The following is a 19,300-nucleotide window of genomic DNA, read 5'->3' on the forward strand; positions in this document are numbered from 1 at the left end:
TTAACAGTAAGCAAATGGACCTAATTGGTTTGGGATTTACTAATAAGTCACAGTAGACAGTAGCTATAAAAGATTTCTTTCGTAAACCCAGATGTACTCTTCCCCAAATACATTCTTCATGGGGATAGTGGAATTGCACTACTGCTATAATGCTTTTGAGGCATCATGGATAGCAAAGGCAACCCACAACTCCAGGGCCTGAAAATCCCCCTCCCTCACTGCAGTTTTCTGTGGGTGGGGTGCGGTTCTAGGCTCAGGGGACTTTCCTTCTCTGGCTCTGGTCTCTTTTCTGGGGTCAGGAGCTGTTTCTTCACTGGAGCGATTGTCTCTCTGTGGCTGTGTAGGTCTAGAATTTGTCGCTGTTCCTGTCTCAGTATCATCTCCTGGTGAAGGAGCGCCATTAGAAGCGTCCTGGTCAGTGAGAGGGGAGATGAGAAAATTTCCTCTTCTCTTCTCCAAGGTTTCCTTCTCAGAAACTTGATTTCTTCCACTTCTATCAACCAGCTGGGAACTTTTACTGTGTCTGAAGCTGCCAGTTTGGGGCTTAGCTCTGCAAAGCCCTCAAAGGTGTGGATAATTAATTGTTCCCTTAGCCAATGGAGTCTTTCCCTTCTTGACAAATCAAATAGATACTCATAAACTCGTAAAGGTATTTTATACCTTTTTAAGGTGTTAAAAGTACATTCTGTGACTACACCAACGGAGCCAACAGATAATTCAACTCTCCCTCCTTTGAAAATGTCAACATTGAAAGAAAAGTGAAACATTTCCTCTTGACCAATACATTTATGGGGCTTTTAAAAGCAGACGTCTTTACAGAATGAACATTATCCCAAAAGTTCTAAGAAGCCCAAACAAGTTGTATATTCCCAATTGTATGATCCTTTGCATTTGGAAATGTGTGTAAATGATATTGAAATGACTCAAAAAGAAGACAAGTCTAAATAATCTCAGGTTCAATTCAGCTGTTGGCTGATGGGTTACACCAGATCCTAGACACAATTGGGTCTTAATATCTTAAGGGTTAAATTAACCCCATAAAGTAAAGCTAGTGCATTCTTATGACATGAATTTGCAGCAGTCAGGAGACTGACTTTCTTTCCTTTTCCTTTTCTCCTTAAAATTAGTTAGAAAAAAAAAAAGGTCAAGTTGCTACTTTGAACAAGAACCTATACTTTACCTTTGACTTGTGACTATCTGGCAGCAAGTCACTTAACTTCTCAGTGTCTTAAGTAACTTAATAAAACTATATGGTACAGGTGAATTACTGATCTCTGTAGGTAGAAGGAGTTTCCATACTGGGAGTTCTAATTATTGATGAAATCGTAACTATGGGATATAATAAACAGGCTTCTACAAAGACTGTTGGGCAGATATCTTCTGTGGCAGTCCAGATCTAAGAAACATAGTTTCCTTCAGAAAACCATCTCTTTACTTTTTTGTTTATTTTTATTTTTATTTTTCACCTCTTTACTTTTAACCTTGCTCCAGTGGAATACAACACCAACTTCTGGGCTCTTCACTTTCATGCTGCAATCAGATTTATGGAACTAGAGGGATTTTGAGATCACCTTGTTCAACCCCAATACTGTTTCCATTTTATTAAGAAGGAAAGAAGGAAGGCTAGAGAAATTAAGTGACATGCTCAAGGCTACTTTGCTAGCAACAGGAAAGATTTTTTTCAGTTCCAAACTATAGCAACTGTTTTCATTATCTCATATTTACCTTTCTAATTATGCTATTCTCTTAATAGAGTATTATCTTATCATAAAACCATTAGCTAAATAATTTTAATTTCATAATCTTGGATTATCTCTGAACCACCCTAAAGAATTTTATAAAGAATACCATACCACATTCTAATAGTGGAAGAAAACACATAAAAAAACCCCGCCAAAACATTTCTTCTGCTTTCACTCTACTGCTTGCCATTTTTCTCACCTTCCCTCACCTCTCTAGTTCTATTTCATAGGCCGTCTTCCTCTGTTAAAATGGGGTTAGACTGTAAGCCCCTGGAGGTCAGAGGTTATCTGGCTTGTCTGCTTATATTTGTATCCATATAGTGATTAATCATGCTATCATCTATCCACCCCCTTCCTTTTTTTCCATCTCCTTTCCTTTTTCCTTTGTTCCTTTCTTTCCTTCTCTCTTCTTCCTATTTCCTCCTTCTTCTCCTCCTATTCTTCCCTTTTCCTCTTCCTACTTCTTTTCTTCCCTTCTCCTCCTCCTTTTCTTCTTCTCTTCTTCCTTTTTCTCTCCTCCTTCCCCCTTTTTCCTCCTCCTTTTTCTCTTTCCCTCTTTTCCTCCTTTTTCTCTCCTCCTTCCCCCTTTCCTCCTTTTTCTCTTTCCCTCTTTTCCTCCTTTTTCTCTCCTCCTTCCCCCTTTTCCTCCTCCTTTTTCTCGTTCCCTCTTTTCCTCCTTTTTCTCTCCTCCTTCTCCCCTTTTCCTCCTCCTTTTTCTCTTTCCCTCTTTTCCTCCTTTTTCTCTCCTTTTCCCCCCTTTCCTCTCCTCTTTCTCTTTCCCTCTTTTCCTCCTTTTTCTCTCCTCCTTCCCCCTTTTCCTCCTCCTTTTTCTCTTTCCCTCTTTTCCTCCTTTTTCTCTCCTCCTTCCCCCTTTTCCTCCTCCTTTTTCTCTTTCCCTCTTTTCTTTTCCTCCTTTTCCTCTCCTCCTTCTCCCCTTTTCCTCCTCCTTTTTCTCTTTCCCTCTTTTCTTTTCCTCCTTTTTCTCTCCTCCTTCCCCCTTTTCCTCCTCCTTTTTCTCTTTCCCTCCTTTCCTCCTTTTTCTCTCCTCCTTCCCCCTTTTCCTCCTCCTTTTTCTCTTTCCCTCTTTTCTCTTCCTCCTTTTTCTCTCCTCCTTCCCCCTTTTCCTCCTCCTTTTTCTCTTTCCCTCTTTTCTCTTCCTCCTTTTTCTCTCCTCCTTCCCCCTTTTCCTCCTCCTTTTTCTCTTTCCCTCTTTTCCTCCTTTTTCTCTCCTTTTCCCCCTTTTCCTCCTCTTTCTCTTTCCCTCTTTTCCTCCTTTTTCTCTCCTCCTTCCCCCTTTTCCTCCTCCTTTTTCTCTTTCCCTCTTTTCCTCCTTTTTCTCTCCTCCTTCCCCCTTTTCCTCCTCCTTTTTCTCTTTCCCTCTTTTCCTCCTTTTTCTCTCCTCCTTCCCCCTTTTCCTCCTCCTTTTTCTCTTTCCCTCTTTTCTCTTCCTCCTTTTTCTCTCCTTTTCCCCCCTTTCCTCTCCTCTTTCTCTTTCCCTCTTTTCCTCCTTTTCCTCTCCTCCTTCTCCCCTTTTCCTCCTCCTTTTTCTCTTTCCCTCTTTTCCTCCTTTTTCTCTCCTTTTCCCCCCTTTCCTCTCCTCTTTCTCTTTCCCTCTTTTCCTCCTTTTTCTCTCCTCCTTCTCCCCTTTTCCTCCTCCTTTTTCTCTTTCCCTCTTTTCCTCCTTTTTCTCTCCTTTTCCCCCCTTTCCTCTCCTCTTTCTCTTTCCCTCTTTTCCTCCTTTTTCTCTCCTCCTTCTCCCCTTTTCCTCCTCCTTTTTCTCTTTCCCTCTTTTCCTCCTTTTTCTCTCCTTTTCCCCCCTTTCCCCCTTTTATTTCCCTTTCCTCCTTTTTCTCCCCCTTTCCCCCCCCCCTTTTTCCTTTTCCTCTTTTCCTTTTTCCTCCTTTTCCCCCCCCCTCTTTTTTTCCCTTTTCCCTTTTCTCCCCTTTTCCTCCCCCCCTTTTCCTTTCCTCCCTTTTCCTCCTCCCCCTTTTCCTCCCTCCCTTGTTCAAAAGAATTTCCTTCCCGCCCCGAAGGTTAACCCCATTAACGAGAAACTGGGGAATGGTTCGTCACCTGCCGGCACGAACCGAGTCGGGAACTTGAACCGGGTCTTGGTATCCAGGTTCCCCAGTTCCTTCGTCCCAGGATACGGGTACTTTTCTCTATAATATTAAATAACCGAAACGATGCCTAACGCCCGGGCGCCATAGGAAAAGGGTTAGAGGCGGGGGGGCCTGGGAAAACCCCCTTCGTCCTCAGGGCTTACTAAATGGCGGAAGCTGGCCAATCTTGAAGGGAAAAAGTCCCGAAAGCCGCCTGTTGGGGCGCGGCCACCGACCCCCCGGGGAACAGGTTTCTGCGGCTCGGGAGCCTTCGGCTCCGGGCAACGGAGACCGAGTCCGCGGAACTGAACTGGAAAGTCTAATGAATATAATCAATGATGAGTTAGTTAGAATATCTCCGTCCAATTTTGTGAATAAAAAAGTCCCGGGTGCACTACGGTTTCTTCGAAATTAATATTTTAATTACCACCAGAACTTTGCCACTTCCCAGGCAGCCAGTTAGATCGCGGCACGACCAATAAGAAAGAGGGGGCAGAGGTCGGGGGCGGGCCCTTGATCAGGCCCCGCCCCCTCTCGTCGCGTTGCGGAGGAGGCGGTTACCATGGTGATTACGTCTGCGGGGCGGTACGGGGCGGGGCTGTGGGAGAGGAGGAGGAAGATGGCGGGAGGGCGGCTCTGAGGAGAGCTCGGCGGCGGCGGTAGCGGCGGCGGCGGCGGTGGCAGGCGGAGGAGGCGGAGGAGGAGAAGGAGGAGGAGCAGCAGCGGGAGCGGGAGAGGAGCCGGAGCGGGAGCGGGAGCCGAGGAGCCCAGCGCCGCACCGCACAGCGCAGCGCCGCGCCGGGGCCCATGTGGGGAGGAGTCGGAGCCGCCGTTGCCACCGCTTGTGTCAGCCGGACCCGAGTGGGAGTGAGGGGGGAAAGGCAGGAGGATGAAGTTCGCCGAGCACCTCTCCGCGCACATCACTCCCGAGTGGAGGAAGCAGTACATCCAGTATGAGGTACCGAGCCCTGTCTCCCTCCTCCCTTCCCCTGTGCGGGGCCGGGGCCGGGGAGCCACTGCGGCATCCCCCTCCTCCCGCCGCGCCGGTGCCCTGGCCGCGGCCGGCGCCTCCCCTTCCCCCTCCCCCCGGTGTAACGGATCTGCGGGCACGCAGGGGCACTTCCTGCGAGGTGCGGGCCCGGAGAGCCGGCGGCGCCCCGCAGGGGGGGAGGCCGCCGAGCCGGCTCCTCGGGACTGGGCTTCAGGCGGTCCCCCAAGCCCCCGCCGCCGCCGACCGAGCCTTTATAACTTGCTTTAAACGCCGGCTGACAGCCGGCCCCCTCCCCCCGGCCCATCCGTGCAATCCACGCGACGTGGAAACACAAACGTTGTTCGCTCCGACGTCCCATTTTGTTTGCGGGAAGCGCGTTCCGCTTTGCCCCTGCTTTCTGCTGGGAGTACGCAAAGTAGCCGGTCCGGCATTTGTTTGCGTCCTTGTTCGGGGGGGGGGGGGGGGGGGCAGGGAAGGAGGCAGCGGCGCGCGGCTTGTATTTATCTGTCTATGTGGGGGGTCTGCCGCCTCTTCGTGCTTGTTAGTTCCCTCCCTCGCCGCCGCCCCCTGCCCCCACCTCCTCGGGTTTTCCTTTGCTCGGAAGAGAAATCGGTTCCCGTAGGGCTGCTTAGAATCCAGGTGTTAGAAACTGTGCCCTTTATATTGCCGTGATCATCCCCCGATCAGCCCTAGTTTGGGAGAGAGCGATAGCTCGTGGAGAACGTTAACCGTCCTGATAAAAGTGCGTGCGGCCACTTTAGAGGAACATAAGGAAAATAAAGATAATGCGGAGAAAGGTTCACACACTTGGGAATGCTCGAAGGACTTGAAGCACCGAGTGGAAGAGAGAGGTGGGTCATGCGGATAGATCCTGGACGGAGAGAAGAATTATTTTAGAGCAACAGTCTCCCTGAGCGCCAGGAGTTCATCTCCTGGAACAAAGAGTAGTAGAAAATCAATATGAGCCTAGGATGCAGATGTAGGAATTAAATGCTTCATCCTTCTACTTGATTATGATATAAGCTTGATTTTAAAATCAAATGATAGAGATTTTTCTTTTCATGTAAAGCACCCTAATTATTGGAGAAGTTAGGGAGAGGGATGTGGGACGGTTAAAGGAAATGTTCATTTAGGATTACTGGGAAAAATCCAGCCGCAATGTCAAATACTGGTGGAAATAAAAGGGCAGAGAATCATTATCTCTCATCAATTCAATTTTTTGGTAGGATTTTGGGGCTCTTACGTGGTTGAGAATTGTAATAGAGACCACCATTTTATCCTGTAGAGTCTTTGTGATTTATTGTTTTTAATAATATTCTGTCGATTTAAAAACCTTGGCTCTAGTCCAGATTGTGGTTTTTATTGAAAGTGGGGAGTATTTTTTTTATCCTTGTGAGTAGTGTTTTTCAGTACCACTGTCAGTTCTTTGTGGAGGCAGTTGAGAAGCATGTTGAGGCAACCATTCATGTTCCTCTGTGTATATATACACACACATGCCTGTATCTGCAGACACACAACACATGCACATACACGTGCACAAAATGCTTTTACACATGTATATATGTATCTAGCATGGTGTTTGTAGTGGATGGATTGTGAGTCACATGGGATTATTTAATATAGAAAAGGGTATAATTTGGCAATGTTTTGGGGAAAGGGAATAAACTGTGGGATACCTTGGTTGTAAATGTAAATTTTTGGAATCCCTGTCTACTTTAGGGATTGTTCATTGTAATTCTAGATCTCCTTTGCCCCAGGATCCTAGACTAACTTGATTAACATTAGGGACAGTTCAGGAGAGAAGTTGAACCTAAAACCATCCTTGATCCAAGTATCTTTGTAGAGTAGCATTTATAACCACTTCTTAGTCAAACTCCCAGAAAAAGCTGCTATCATAAATTGCCTGTTTTTCTCACCTCCCACTCTTTGACCTCTTATTGTGTGACTTTTGACCTTATCATTCACTTGAAGAAGTTCTCTCTCTCTCTTCAGGATTAACTGTGATAGAAAACTCCCCCTTACAATCCACATCCTTCTGTGTTGCTCTGTAGGGTTTGACACTGTTGATCATCCTGGTCAGTTGTCCTTTTTGATACTTCCATGGGCTTTCTTCTAATTTCCTTCCATCTGTCTGGTCTCTCTTTTCACATTCCTTTCTTAGAGCATACAGAACCTCCTCCCTCCTCCCCCCCACCCCACCATGGGGCTGGGTCCCTGTCTTTCTTCAACACTTATGTCATCAGCTGCCTACTAGAAATCCCCAAGAGAATGTCCCACAGATACCTGAACTCAGCATGTCCAAATATTCTCTTCCGGCCTTTCTTCCCCTCTGCCTCCCTTTGTTGTCTATTGTGAGGGCCACTGCCATTTTTCTAGTCCACCCAGGTTTTCAGACTCAGTTATCTTGTTGCCTCAAGGTATCTTGACTATTCTTGCTTCTTAATGAGTCTTACATCACCCATCTTCATTCCCAGTGTGATCACCACCCTACTTCAAGCCCTTGTCCCCTCTCACCCGGATGACTGTGATAGTCTTCTGTTGCATTTTCCTGCCATCGGTGTCTACCTTTTCCTATTCATCGTCTGCATGTTTCCTAAAGCATTGTTCTGATCATGTTACTCCCTTGTTCAGGATACTCCAGTAGCTCTTTCTTGCCTCAGACGAAATAAAAACTCCTTTTGGCTCCTAGATCCTGTCAACATCTATCATGAGCCTCCCTTTCCAGGCTTATTGCTCATTACTCTCCTTAATGCACTTTATAGTCTAGCCAAATTGGCCTACTTGCTGTTCCCCATACATTCCATCTCTAGTTTCTGTTCCTTTGCGCAGGTGCTTCCCCATCTCTAGAATACAGTCCTTCCTTTACTTTTACTCATAGCATTCCTAGTTTCCTTCAGAGTATCTCTTCCTACAGGAGGCCTTCCCTGATTACTTGGTTGCTATTCTCTACCCTCTTTCCCCCCACTATCTAGCTTCTCTTCCCCCCATATTACTTGGTATCTTTTCTATGTGATTCAGTAGATAGGTCAATGGACTTGACTGTGGAAGAGCTGAAGACAAATGTCACACCAGACACTAGCTGTGTGATCCTGAGCAAGGCATTTGTTTAACTTTCCTCTTTCTCAGTTTCCTAGCGTTTTTATTTGCTCGGAAGAGAAATTGGTTCCTGTAGGGCTTCTTAGAATCTAGGTATTAGAAACAGTACACTTTATAGCCATGCCTACATGTTCCTATGATCATAACACATTCTCCAACCAGCCCTAGTTTGGGAGAGAATGATAGCTCATAGAGAATGTTAAATGTCATGATAAAAGTACATGCGGTCACTTTAGATTAACATAAGGAAAATAAAGATAATGCAAAGGTTTAAAGACTTCAAGCAGGGGTTACCAAGCTAGCAAGTGTCTGAGGCCATATTTGAAGTCCCATCTTCCTAAATTCAGCAGTAATATCTATCCATTACGCCACCTAACTTCATAATAAGCTACCCTTGGAGGTTATTAAGTCAGGGTGAAGATGGGTTTCGAAATGGTCAGACCTGAGCTTTAGGAAGATCACTTTGGCAGTGGAATGGAGGATGGCCTGGGGTGGGGAGAGCCTTGAAAGAAGGACACCAACCAGAAGGTTATTAATAGAGTCTGGGGGAGTTCTGTTTTGAACACATTGAGTTTAAAATGTCTCTTAATATATTTCTAGTTCTAGATATGCAATATGCAGTTGCAATAGATATGCAAAAGGCAACCATGTAGGACTGGAAGTTAATGTAGATGTTAAGACGGGATCCTAATATTCTGAATAGATCTTAGAAGCATCCGGTAATTTAATCTGGAGGAGCTGAAAGGATCACCAAGCGAGTTGGTGTAGAGGGAGTAGAGCAGAGGGCCTAGGGCAGAGCTTGGGGACCACTTAGAGGGCCAGATGAAGATCCAGCCTAGGAGATAGTGAAGGTCAGGCAGGCCAAAGGAGAGCCAAAAAGCAAGCCAAGTCACCTAAGTAGAAAAGGATGAATGGCGGTCAAAGGCAGCCAAGAGCAAGGATGAGAATTGGAAAAGGTCATTCGGTTTGGTAATGGTAACCCCAGAGAAGATGTTTGCAGTTGAATGGTGAGATTGGAAGGGAGAAGGGAGTGATGGAAGAGGAGCTGATGGTAGGCCCCCAGTTCTCCTGGTCACCTCAGAGAATTTAGTAACAAGAAGGGGGAGGAGATAGAATTTGATGATTAAAAAGAGTCTGCTTTTTTAAAAGGATGAGAGAGAGATGGGAGAACAGGAAGCCGACAGGAAGAGACTGAAGATTAGTGAGAGATAGATTAGAGATAGAAGGGGCGGTCTATTGGAGGGGACAGGGTGAACAGGGTCCCTAGTGCATTTATGGAGGTTGGCAGAAGTGATAAAGATGGTGAGGGAAGACTTCTGAGTGTAAGGGGAGTAGGAGGAGAGAAGGGGAGGTCTGTGGAATAGCCTCTCTCTCTCTCTCTCTCTCTCTCTCTCTCTCTCTCTCTCTCTCTCTCTCTCTCTTTTAAAACCTTAGTGAAATAAGAGACTAGGTTCTCAGTCAAAAGGTGGAGAAAAGACAGAGCCACGGAAGGAGAAAAGACATCAAATCATGGGAGTAATCCAAATTTGGGGCTTGGCAAGGCATGATCAGTGATAAGATGAGGTGTGAGTAATTGGAATATAGCCAGTGAGTGCAATGATGGTTTGGGGCAAAGAGCTGAAGGGATAGAAGGACAGGAGATTGGGGTGAAGATGAAGAAAAGAGTTTCTGAAGAGGGAAATGTTGCATTTGTGGGTTACTGAGGGTATGTGTAGCCGAGGTAGAGTGGAGGAATAGATCTTGGGAAATAAATCATTTGAGAAACTGGGAACATCAGGTGTTAGATGGGACTAACAGTATGTATGTTGAATTCTCCTGTTTTGAAGGTGGGAATTGGGGAAGAGAGAAAGGCTGTGAGCTTTTACTACATGAGAAAAGGAGAGGGTCCTGGGATGAGGGAAGATCAGTGGATAAAAGCTAATAGATTCCTCAAAGTTTGAAGAGGCAGGGGGAGAGTCCAGAAGTGACCCTGGGAAACAGTGCCATGGTCCAACTGCCTGGACCTCAATAGTGAGTAGAGGTTGAGGAGTCTGAGTGAACACTTGCTGGAGCCCTGGACCTGGAGTCTGGAAGATGAGAGGTCAAATTCAGCCTTAGACCCTTGAGAACTGTGTGAGCCTGGGCAAGTTATTTCACCTGTCTCAATCTCTGTTTGAAATGAGATGATAATAGCATCTGCCTCCCAATGTTGTTGTAAAATACTTTGCAAAACTTAAAACACGAGATAAACGACAGCTGTTGTGATTGTTATATGCTTCTAGTGTTAAAATTATCAGAGAAAGTTCTATCAGGCTGGAACCAAGTTTCAGTGATGAAACATTTGAAAATGGAAATGATGTAAGATGAAAGCAAATTACCAATGGAGCAGGCATTCCAGAGAGCTCAGTCTAAGGGGTTGGTAGATCTGGAGTGGGACACTGAGAAAAAGGAAAAAATATAAGGAAATTTGAGCTGTTTATGAAGAGATTTCATTAAGAATAATGTGAAAAGGAATACTAATGGCAAAAGGGAATCAGCAGTGTCTATTACTTTCCATCTTAAGAAGGAAGGCAGTGTGATATGAGTGCATTGGATTAGAAATAATCTCTTGGTCTTTTACTCTTAACTTTTTCTAGGGTAAATTACCTTGTTTTTTTGGGCCTGTTTCCTAATATATAAAGAGGTAGGATTATATAAGCTTTAAATTTGCTTTCATCTCTGCAATTCATTTCAGTTAAACCTTTAAGCACCTACTATGTGAAGGCTCTGTGCTTGGTGTTTAAGAATATATAGACAAAAAAAAAAAAAAAAAAAGAAAAGAAACCTTTCCTGCCCTTAAAGTGCTTATGTTCTGGGTTGGACTGAGGTGGTGTAGGACAGAGAGATGTAATTTATACACAAGTAAGTGCAGGAAAAATTATAATAGGAGAGAGTACTTATGGCTGGGAGGGTCAAAGAAAATCTATATACAGGTTGACATTTGAACTTAGTCTGAAAAAATAAATATTCTTGCATGGAAGGGGTAGGGGAAGGGCATTTAAACTATGGGAGAATGGCTGATGCATGGAGGAGATGTAGATGCCAGAGATGGGAACAATGTGAAAAAAGGTAGGTTAAGAGATAATAGGAATTTATTGAAAAGAAACTTAGACTTTTATTTGAATAACTTTGGAAACATGTGGTAGATGGATTAAGAGGGAAGAGACCAGTTAGGAGGTCATTACAATAGTCCAGATGAGAGATGATGGGGGACTTGAATTAGGTCAGTGTGATCCTGTAAATGTAGAGAAATGGAGGGAGTAGATGTCAGGAAACTAGAATTAGCAAGATATCTGATTCTAGATTTTTTTAAAAAAGGATTAATAATTTTTAAAAAAGGAATGGCTTCTGTGTTTAATATTAATGTGGCTATATGTTTTTCAAAGCATTGTAATTAATCACAACGATTATTGTTGTTAAGTTATTTCAGAACTTAGTCCTGTTTCAAACAATAGGCTACTGGAAAAAGAAACAAAATTTTTGAGATACCTTAGACCTGCAATCTTTCCCAGAAACTTATTTCTTGGATTATTTCAAATTCCAAGGAATAATCTTTCTAGTGCATGTACTAAAAAAGCAAACTACTAAGATCAGAATAAAAAATTCAATCCAATTGAATGCGCTCTATTAAAAATGAATCTTCCTAACAGCGTGCCAGTTTCCTTCCCCCTCTCTCTCCACCCCCCACTGAATCTTTGGGATCTTAAGAGGTGCAACCTCCAACTCAGTGCAGAAATTCTCTCTAATATCCAGAATTTGATGATATGCTTATCTGGAACTTAGGTGAAGGAAGCTGTTATAATTATTTGGCTATTTTTAAAAGTGATCCCTATACTTTTAGATTCAGTTTTTTCCCCCTTGTTTGTATATTTTGGTTTTTTGGAGAAGGTATATTTAAAAAAAAAAAAAAAACATTTAATATGTGTCAGGCACTTTGTGATAAATACTGTGTGAAAACACAGGGTTTTAACAACAGGTTCTCTGCCTTCAAAGATCTCATATTCTAATAGAGAAGACAGCATGCAAGAATGTACACACAAAATAGATTCAATGTAAATGGGAGGTACTAAGGGTGTAGAGGGAAGCAAGAAAGGTTGCTTAAAAAGATGGGATTTAAGCTGAGTCTTGATAGAAGCTAGAGAAGTAAGATTAGAGGGGACTGGATATTCTAGGCATGGGGCTCACTCAGCCAGGGGTAAAGCATGGGTTTTGAGATGAAGTATAATTTGGGATGAACAGGAGAGGGAAGAGACCAGGGAGGTAGAGATGGGGGAAGAGATAGGGTGAAGGGAAAAGAAGAATGATTTTTAGCTAGTGTGCTTTATTTTCTATTTTAGCTGCATTTTTATTACAATGCTCATTCATCTGTCTCCTTCTTCTGCTTCTCTAGCTGCCTTTTAGTCTCAGCTAAAATTGTCCTTTTGTCCAAGAGACTTTTGTGACTCCCCCTGATTTTGAGCGCTTTCCCTTGACCATTATTTCCAATTTATCCTCAGTATATCTTGTTTATATATTATCCTTCACATATTCTTAACCATTAGAGATTGAGCTTCTTGAGGTAGTGTTACTGCATTTTTTTGTATTCCTAGTTATTGCCAAGTGCCTAGTAGGTGCACTTCAAGACTTTCTTCTTTTAGACTTTTATAGATAGAACACTCTTGATAATAGTTGTTCAATATTAGACCTGAATGTCTCAAAAGTATTGTTTATTTAGAGCTATTAAGTTGCCTTGCCAGAATTTGTGAGAAATCTCTTATTTTGGCCAAGTGATGTTACAACTCATAACTTTTCCTTCCTGTTTATCCCACATGTAAAATTATTGTTTTGTTGTTGTTGTTGTTGTTATTGTTTTAAGAACAACACTGGAGCAAATGGATGTATCCAGAACAGTATCTAACTGGGAAAACATTTGTTGAATGAAAGATTTTAAGTTTTAGAAGATTTTCTAAAGTACTGGGTGTTATGGAATGAGTCCTCAGAAAAGAGTCTGATGAGCAAAGATCTCTGTTTGTGGAGCCATAAGATTTGGCTTTAGGATTGGTTAGTTCTGGGCCAACTCTGGAGAATCTGGCCTAATCTCAAGTTCATTTTCCCTCTTGTTATTGAGAGACTGATCCAGGTATGCCCAATAGAGATTTCAGGCCTTTTTTTTATCTGCCCTCAAGTAGAAGGGAATGGAAACAAACCTTTATTAAGTGCTTACTATGTTCCAGGTACTTCACAGTTATTTCATTTGATCCTGGGAGGTAGATGCTATTGTGAGCTCCCTTTTATAAATGGGGAAGTTCAGTGTCTTGCCCTAGATTTGAACTACAGGCTTTTTGACCTGAGGGCTGGTATGCTTCCTAGTTGCCTAAACACAGCCTAGATTTTCCCTTAAGCAAATTAACCTCTTGGGGATCTTTTGGAGTAGGCTTGGACGGGTTCAGGGTGGCTCTTTGGGTCGGCTGTGAACAATCTGAATTTGTTCATCCAGAGATGAGTTATGGCAAGCAGTGAGTGGAAAAGAACCCCAGGAAAGCAGCAGGAATTGTGGCTTTTGGCTTCCAGTAATTTAACATGGAGGGTGCTTTACTTTTATTAAACACAAAGGTCAGGAACAGGCTTATGGTTTGGCTGACATGGAACATGGAAGGTTGGGTAGGTAAAGTGAAATTTGTTAGGGTTACTTGCCTTGATGGGGAACTTAGCCCTTCGTTATCTTCTTTTTTAAATGCTTGTTGAGTAACTGACAAAATTTATTGGGCTTCTAGCTCAAACACTTCTTTGTTGATACCTTTTTCTTCTTTTTTCACCTTAAACATAAGGTAAGGAAATGAAAGATTTCAACCAATTAAGGACCCTGGCCTGAATAATCTTTCTTAATTGAGGTCAGTTATGAGAATTTCATAGAAGACAATATATTTTTATTCAGCTTTTTAAACTACTGTCTTTTATATCTTATGTTATAAGAGACATTTGGCAATTAATTTTTTTTTTAAGATATCTGTTCATCCCTGATCAATAGTTTACTCAGATACATTGAATGATCCGTTATTCCTAGAGAAATGATTGGAAAATCTCTTAACAGTTGTTAAGTTAATTGGTAAGAGTAGAAGAAAGATTTGTTTGAATATTATAAGGGTAGTTTAGAGTTTTGACATTCTGTTTAACATAAAAGCCAGAAAACACCTAACCTTATTACCTACATGTGGATTATTTTGTAGATTATTTGTTGTAAATGTTTGATCCCAATCTCTTTTAATGCTTTGCCTTCCCTCTGTTAATTATTTCCTTTTTATTCTATACGTAGCTAGCTTTGTGTCTATTTCTTTGTCTGTTGTCCTCCTTCCCATTCCCCTTCTCCCCCTAGTTTATAAGCTTCTTGAGGGCCAGAACCATTTTTCCCCCTGTTTTTGTATCCCCAATGCTTAGCACAGTGCCTAGCATGTAGTAGACAAGCTTAATAAATATTTATTGTTAGATTGATATGTGAGAAAATTGAAGCATGGATAAATGGGGATGTGGATATCGACTCCTTAAAATGATAGAGCTTCCAGCAGAGCCTGAGACATCCTGTTATGGACAGAATTTGAGGGGATAGTAGTGATATGGCTGTGAATAGGATTAGTAAAAGCAAAAATCTTCATGATAACTATAAGTTAGTTTGCATTCCAGTTTTTTTTTTTTTTTTTTTTTTTTTACTACCTATGTGATTTATTTAATTTCTTTTTGGTTAGCAATTTTTACTAGAGATAGGGAATGGACCTGTGATTATCATTGTAAGGAACTCTTGGATTATGAAACTCCAGTTTTTTGTAAATCATTAATTTCTCTGCAATTAATAGTCTGAGTTGTCTAGTGAAAAATTAAGTGACTTGCTTAGGGTCACACAGCCAAGTTGTGTTACAAGCTAGACTGCAACCCAGGCCATCCTGGTTCTGAGGCTGGCTTCCTACCCACCATATCACACTGCCTTTTGTATTTAATCCTGTCAACAAATAACAGACAAATATTTTGCAGCAAACAAAGTAGCTTATTTACCCACAGATTTAATTCCTTTTTTTTCTTATAATGTATATAGTATTGTATATAGTATAGTATATAGCAATACTATATATGCAATATAGCAATAGTATATAGTATAGTATATAGCAATACTATATATGCTTAATAAATGCATATAGTTTTGCTTTCTACTTTGGAGTAGTATTGCTTTCTACTTCAGAATACTTTCTTAGAATTATTAAATTGGAAAGTCAGACTTTGATGTGTTAAATAGTTATTACTAAAATAATATTGATGGCAAAATTACTTAGTTACAATTAGAAGTCATCCATTTGAAAGTTACATAAGCGTAGCCATCCTGCTCCAGAACTTGTCAGATTACTGTATATTAAGACTCAAGAGTTTATAACTGGAGTATGTGTTTTTAAAATGTTATACTAAGTAGCTTTATTTTTGCAGTAAATTTCTTCAATGACCATCTTGAGTTTCTAGTTTTAGATGTCAGTTATAGACTTTTAGACTTGAAAAATAATAGGTATAAGATGATCAATCCCAATTTTCTCATTTTGCACCTGAAAAAATTGAGATAGAACCAGAGTTAGGTAATTTGTTTGGTATCACATAAATGATAAGTGAAAGGTACCAGACTAGATTCCTGGTGTCGTATCTTTTTTTAAAAAATTTTACATATATATATATATATATATATGTATATGCATATATAATAAACATGTATACATATTTTATTTTCCCTTAATTACATGTAAATAAGAGTTTTTAGCGTTCATTTTAGAAAATCTAAAGTTTCTAAATTTCTGTTCTTCCTTACACTCCTCCATTGCAAAGGCAAGCAGTTTGATATATAGGTTATACATATGTAATCATGCAAAACATTTCCATATTAGTTATGTTGTTTGTACAAGGAAACATCAAAAAAACCCAAGGGAAAAAATATTCTTCTGTCTGCATTTAGATTCCATCTATTCTTTCCCTGGAAATGGATAGTGTTTCTCATCTTAAGTCCTTTGGAATTATCTGGGATCATTTTATTGTTGAGAATTGATAAGTTACTCAGAAGTGATCATTGTACAGTATTGTTACTATGTACAAGATTCTCCTGGTTCTGCTCATTTCACTTTGCATCAGCTTTTGTAAGCCTTTTTCTGAGAATTCTGCTTGCCATCTCTTACAGCACAACAGTATTCCATTACAATCATATGCCATAAATTGTTCAGCCATTTCCAAGTGATAGGTCTCCTCTCAATTTTTAATTCTTTGACACCATTAAAAGAGTTGCCATATATATTTTTGGTCCATATGGGAATAGAGATCCAATAGTAGTATAGCTGGGTTAAAGAGTATGCAGTTTTTATAGCCTTTGGGCAGAATTCCAAATTGTTTTAAAATGGTTTGATCAGTTCACAATCCCACCAATAGTAGTATCTCAGTTTTCCCATGTCTCTTTTAGCATTTGTCATTTCCCTTTTCTGTTACATTAGCCAATCTGATAAGTGTGGGTGGTAGAGATGTTTGAGTTTTCATTTCTCTTATCAGTGGTGTTTTAGAGCATTTATTCATATGACTATAGATAGTTTTGATTACGCTATTGAAATCTGCTTGTTCATATCCTTTGACAATTTATCAATTATTCATTCATTCATCATTCATTCCTTTGTTTATTTATGGCTGAAGCAATTGGGGTTAAGTGACTTGCCTAGGGTCACACAACTAGGAAGTGTTAAGTGTCTGAGACCAAATTTGAACTACCCTCCTCCTGACTTCAGGGTTGGTGCTCTATCCACTGAACCATCTAGCTGCCCCATGGCTCTTATTATTTTTTATAAATTTAACTCTATTCTCTATATATTTGAGAAATGAGGTCTTTATCAGAAAAATGCTATAAATTTTTTTTCAGTTATATTTCTCTCTATTTTATCCTACTTTTTCCTTTTGTTCTTAAAAGTGTTTTGTTTCTGATTACCACCTTATGCAATCTACCTCCCCCAAACCACTCCCTCTTTTCATATCCCCTTCCTCTCCCACTTTCCTTCCAGGTAAGAGCTATACCCAACTAAATGTGTATGTTATTTCCTCTTTGAACCAATTCCAATGAGATTAAGATTTCCTCTCCCCTCTTAAATCCCCCATCTCTCCATCTCTAAAAGTTCTTTTGTTTTCTTGTAGGTAAGATAATTTGGCTCATTCTATCTTTTCTTTCCCTCTTCTCCCAGTGAATTCTTTCTCATCCCTTTATTTGATTTTATATTTATATTATCTAGATTTAAATTTAGATAATTATTTAGATTAATATCTCATTCAACTCATACCCATGCCCTCTGTGTATATTCCTTCCAACTATTCTAATAAGAACATTCTTAGGAGTCATAAGTATCTTTCCATGGTGGAATATTAATAGTTTAATCTTATTGAATTCCCTTTAATTTCTCTTATTCTTTACCTTTTTATGCTTCTCTTGAATCTTGAATTTGAAAATCAGATTTTCAATTCTGTTCCGATCTTCTCATCAAGAGTGCTTGAAAGTTCTCTATTTCATTGAATATCCATTTTTCTCCCTGAAGGATTTTAACTGTTTTGCTGAGGAGGTGATTCTTGGTTGTGATCCTAGATCCTTTGCCTTCTGGAAAAAGTCCTTTTTGAGCAGTTTTGACTTTGCCATCTTCGTCTGAGCTTGTTTTCTCATCTCTCCCGCCGCTTTAGTAACTTTCTATGGTCAGGTTCTTTCTTTCTTTTTTTGTTTGTTTGTTTGTTTGTTTGTTTGTTTGTTTACTCATTTTCCCAGCCTATTTTTTTAACTGAGAATTGGGCTCCCTTGCTTGGTGTAGGAGGCACCATCCCAAGCTTCAGGTTTTTTCTGCAGTTATTTTCAGAGGTAATTCTGGGAGTCTGCAGGGTTTGGGGGGCTTTCAAAGTGGTATCTTTCTGGAGAGGTGTGTTTATTACTTCTTGGCCTGTGGTCTGGTCTGTGAGTAACCGCCAGCACTCTTTTTTGTCCTGAACTATGACCAAAATCCCTGTTCTCCTAGAGCTACAGACTCTGGTGTGCTGGGGCTCCTTCTCACCCAGGATTGGAACCCAAATCTTTGTATGGGCAATACAAGAGATTCCTGCCTCCCCAGTGCCAGCTAAGGGACCGACCCCAGTAATCTTTTTCTGACCTCCTTACCCTTTATGGACTGAGAGCTCTAGAAGCTGCTGCCCAACCCCTGTGCTTCAGCTGCTTTCAGGGGTTACTGCTGGTCTGCCTGAGCTAGACTGTGTGCTCCTGTCACTCCAGGGAGACATTTCTTGTAGGCCTCACACATTGCCTTTGGCTGGAAAATTGTTTCACCCTGCCCTTTTTTGTGGGTTCTGCCTCTCAGGATTTGTTTTGAGGCATTATTTAAAGTTGCTAGGAAGGGAATTTGGGAGAATTCAGGTGAATCTCTGCTTTTTCTCTGCAAGATTGACTCCTCCTCTTCCAGGCTCTTATGTTAGTACTTTATGCTACACTAAGCTGATTATCATTGTTATTTCATGAATTTTATTTCTGTTAAGTTGTTGAGAATGGATTTTTTTTTGTATTCTCTACAGTGTGGATTTAAATGTTTGAATTAATGATTACTCATTTAAGTGTGATGGTAGATTTAATTGAATCTGCAACTATTAAGTCACATTAAAGTCAGCTTGTAAAAGTTCTGTATTGTTTGCATCTTAAAAGACCAAAGGATGAGACTGACAATTTCAAAATTTTGAAGCTGTCTGTATCTAGTATGGAAAATTATTTATTTTCTTGCTTACGTGGGGGCAATAGTATGAACTGAAGCATATTTGAAAGATTAGACAGGTTCTGGAGGTCAGAACGGGGTTCTGTGAGTCAGACCTAGGCAAACAAAAGCCAAAGGATGCTCAAATAAGGCAAGGTTAGGATAAGAAATGGATCACAAATCAACCTGAGAGGACTCTAAATTTTGGGGACAGAAGTTAATTAATGGCCATCCATTAAATTTTACTCTTTGCCCTTTGGGTATAGCAAACACTGCAGGTTCTTGATCCTATCTATCCCCTAGGAAAAAAGGTAGGAACTAGTCGAATCAGTTTATCACTTTGAAGATTAGTGACTAAGTGGTTACCTTGATACTTTGATCTCCTGCTAGACTCTTTTTTTTTTTTTCTTGGCTTCTGTGCTGTTCCATTTTCTGATTCTCCTACTTGCCTATATGTTCCTTTAACATATACTTTGCTGTCACATTACTGATTAGTGAAAGGAACCAAACTAGGTTCCTAGTCTCCTCTTATTTCAATACTCTTCCTGTGACACTAAACTGCTTTGCATTATGTTATTTCATGAATTAGTTTTAGAACTA

The 19,300-nt window shown here is 40.9% G+C and overlaps 1 protein-coding gene across 2 annotated transcripts in view; it reads left to right on the plus strand.

Moving 5' to 3' along the window:
• The first annotated feature begins 4,565 nt into the window (after window positions 1-4,565).
• XPR1 (xenotropic and polytropic retrovirus receptor 1) overlaps window positions 4,566-19,300 on the plus strand; it is a 198,181-nt gene continuing 183,446 nt past the window's right edge. The window contains exon 1 of one of the 2 annotated variants that reach the window (XM_031936982.1): window positions 4,566-4,802. In XM_031936982.1, coding sequence (XP_031792842.1) covers window positions 4,734-4,802 — 69 coding nt within the window. In that variant the 5' untranslated portion in view covers window positions 4,566-4,733. Of the gene's footprint in view, window positions 4,803-5,334; window positions 5,687-19,300 lie in introns of those variants that run through there. The other variant, XM_031936983.1, reaches the window with a different exon arrangement.

The sequence above is a fragment of the Sarcophilus harrisii genome, chromosome 4 (assembly GCF_902635505.1).
Source record: "Sarcophilus harrisii chromosome 4, mSarHar1.11, whole genome shotgun sequence".
NCBI lineage: Eukaryota > Metazoa > Chordata > Mammalia > Dasyuromorphia > Dasyuridae > Sarcophilus > Sarcophilus harrisii.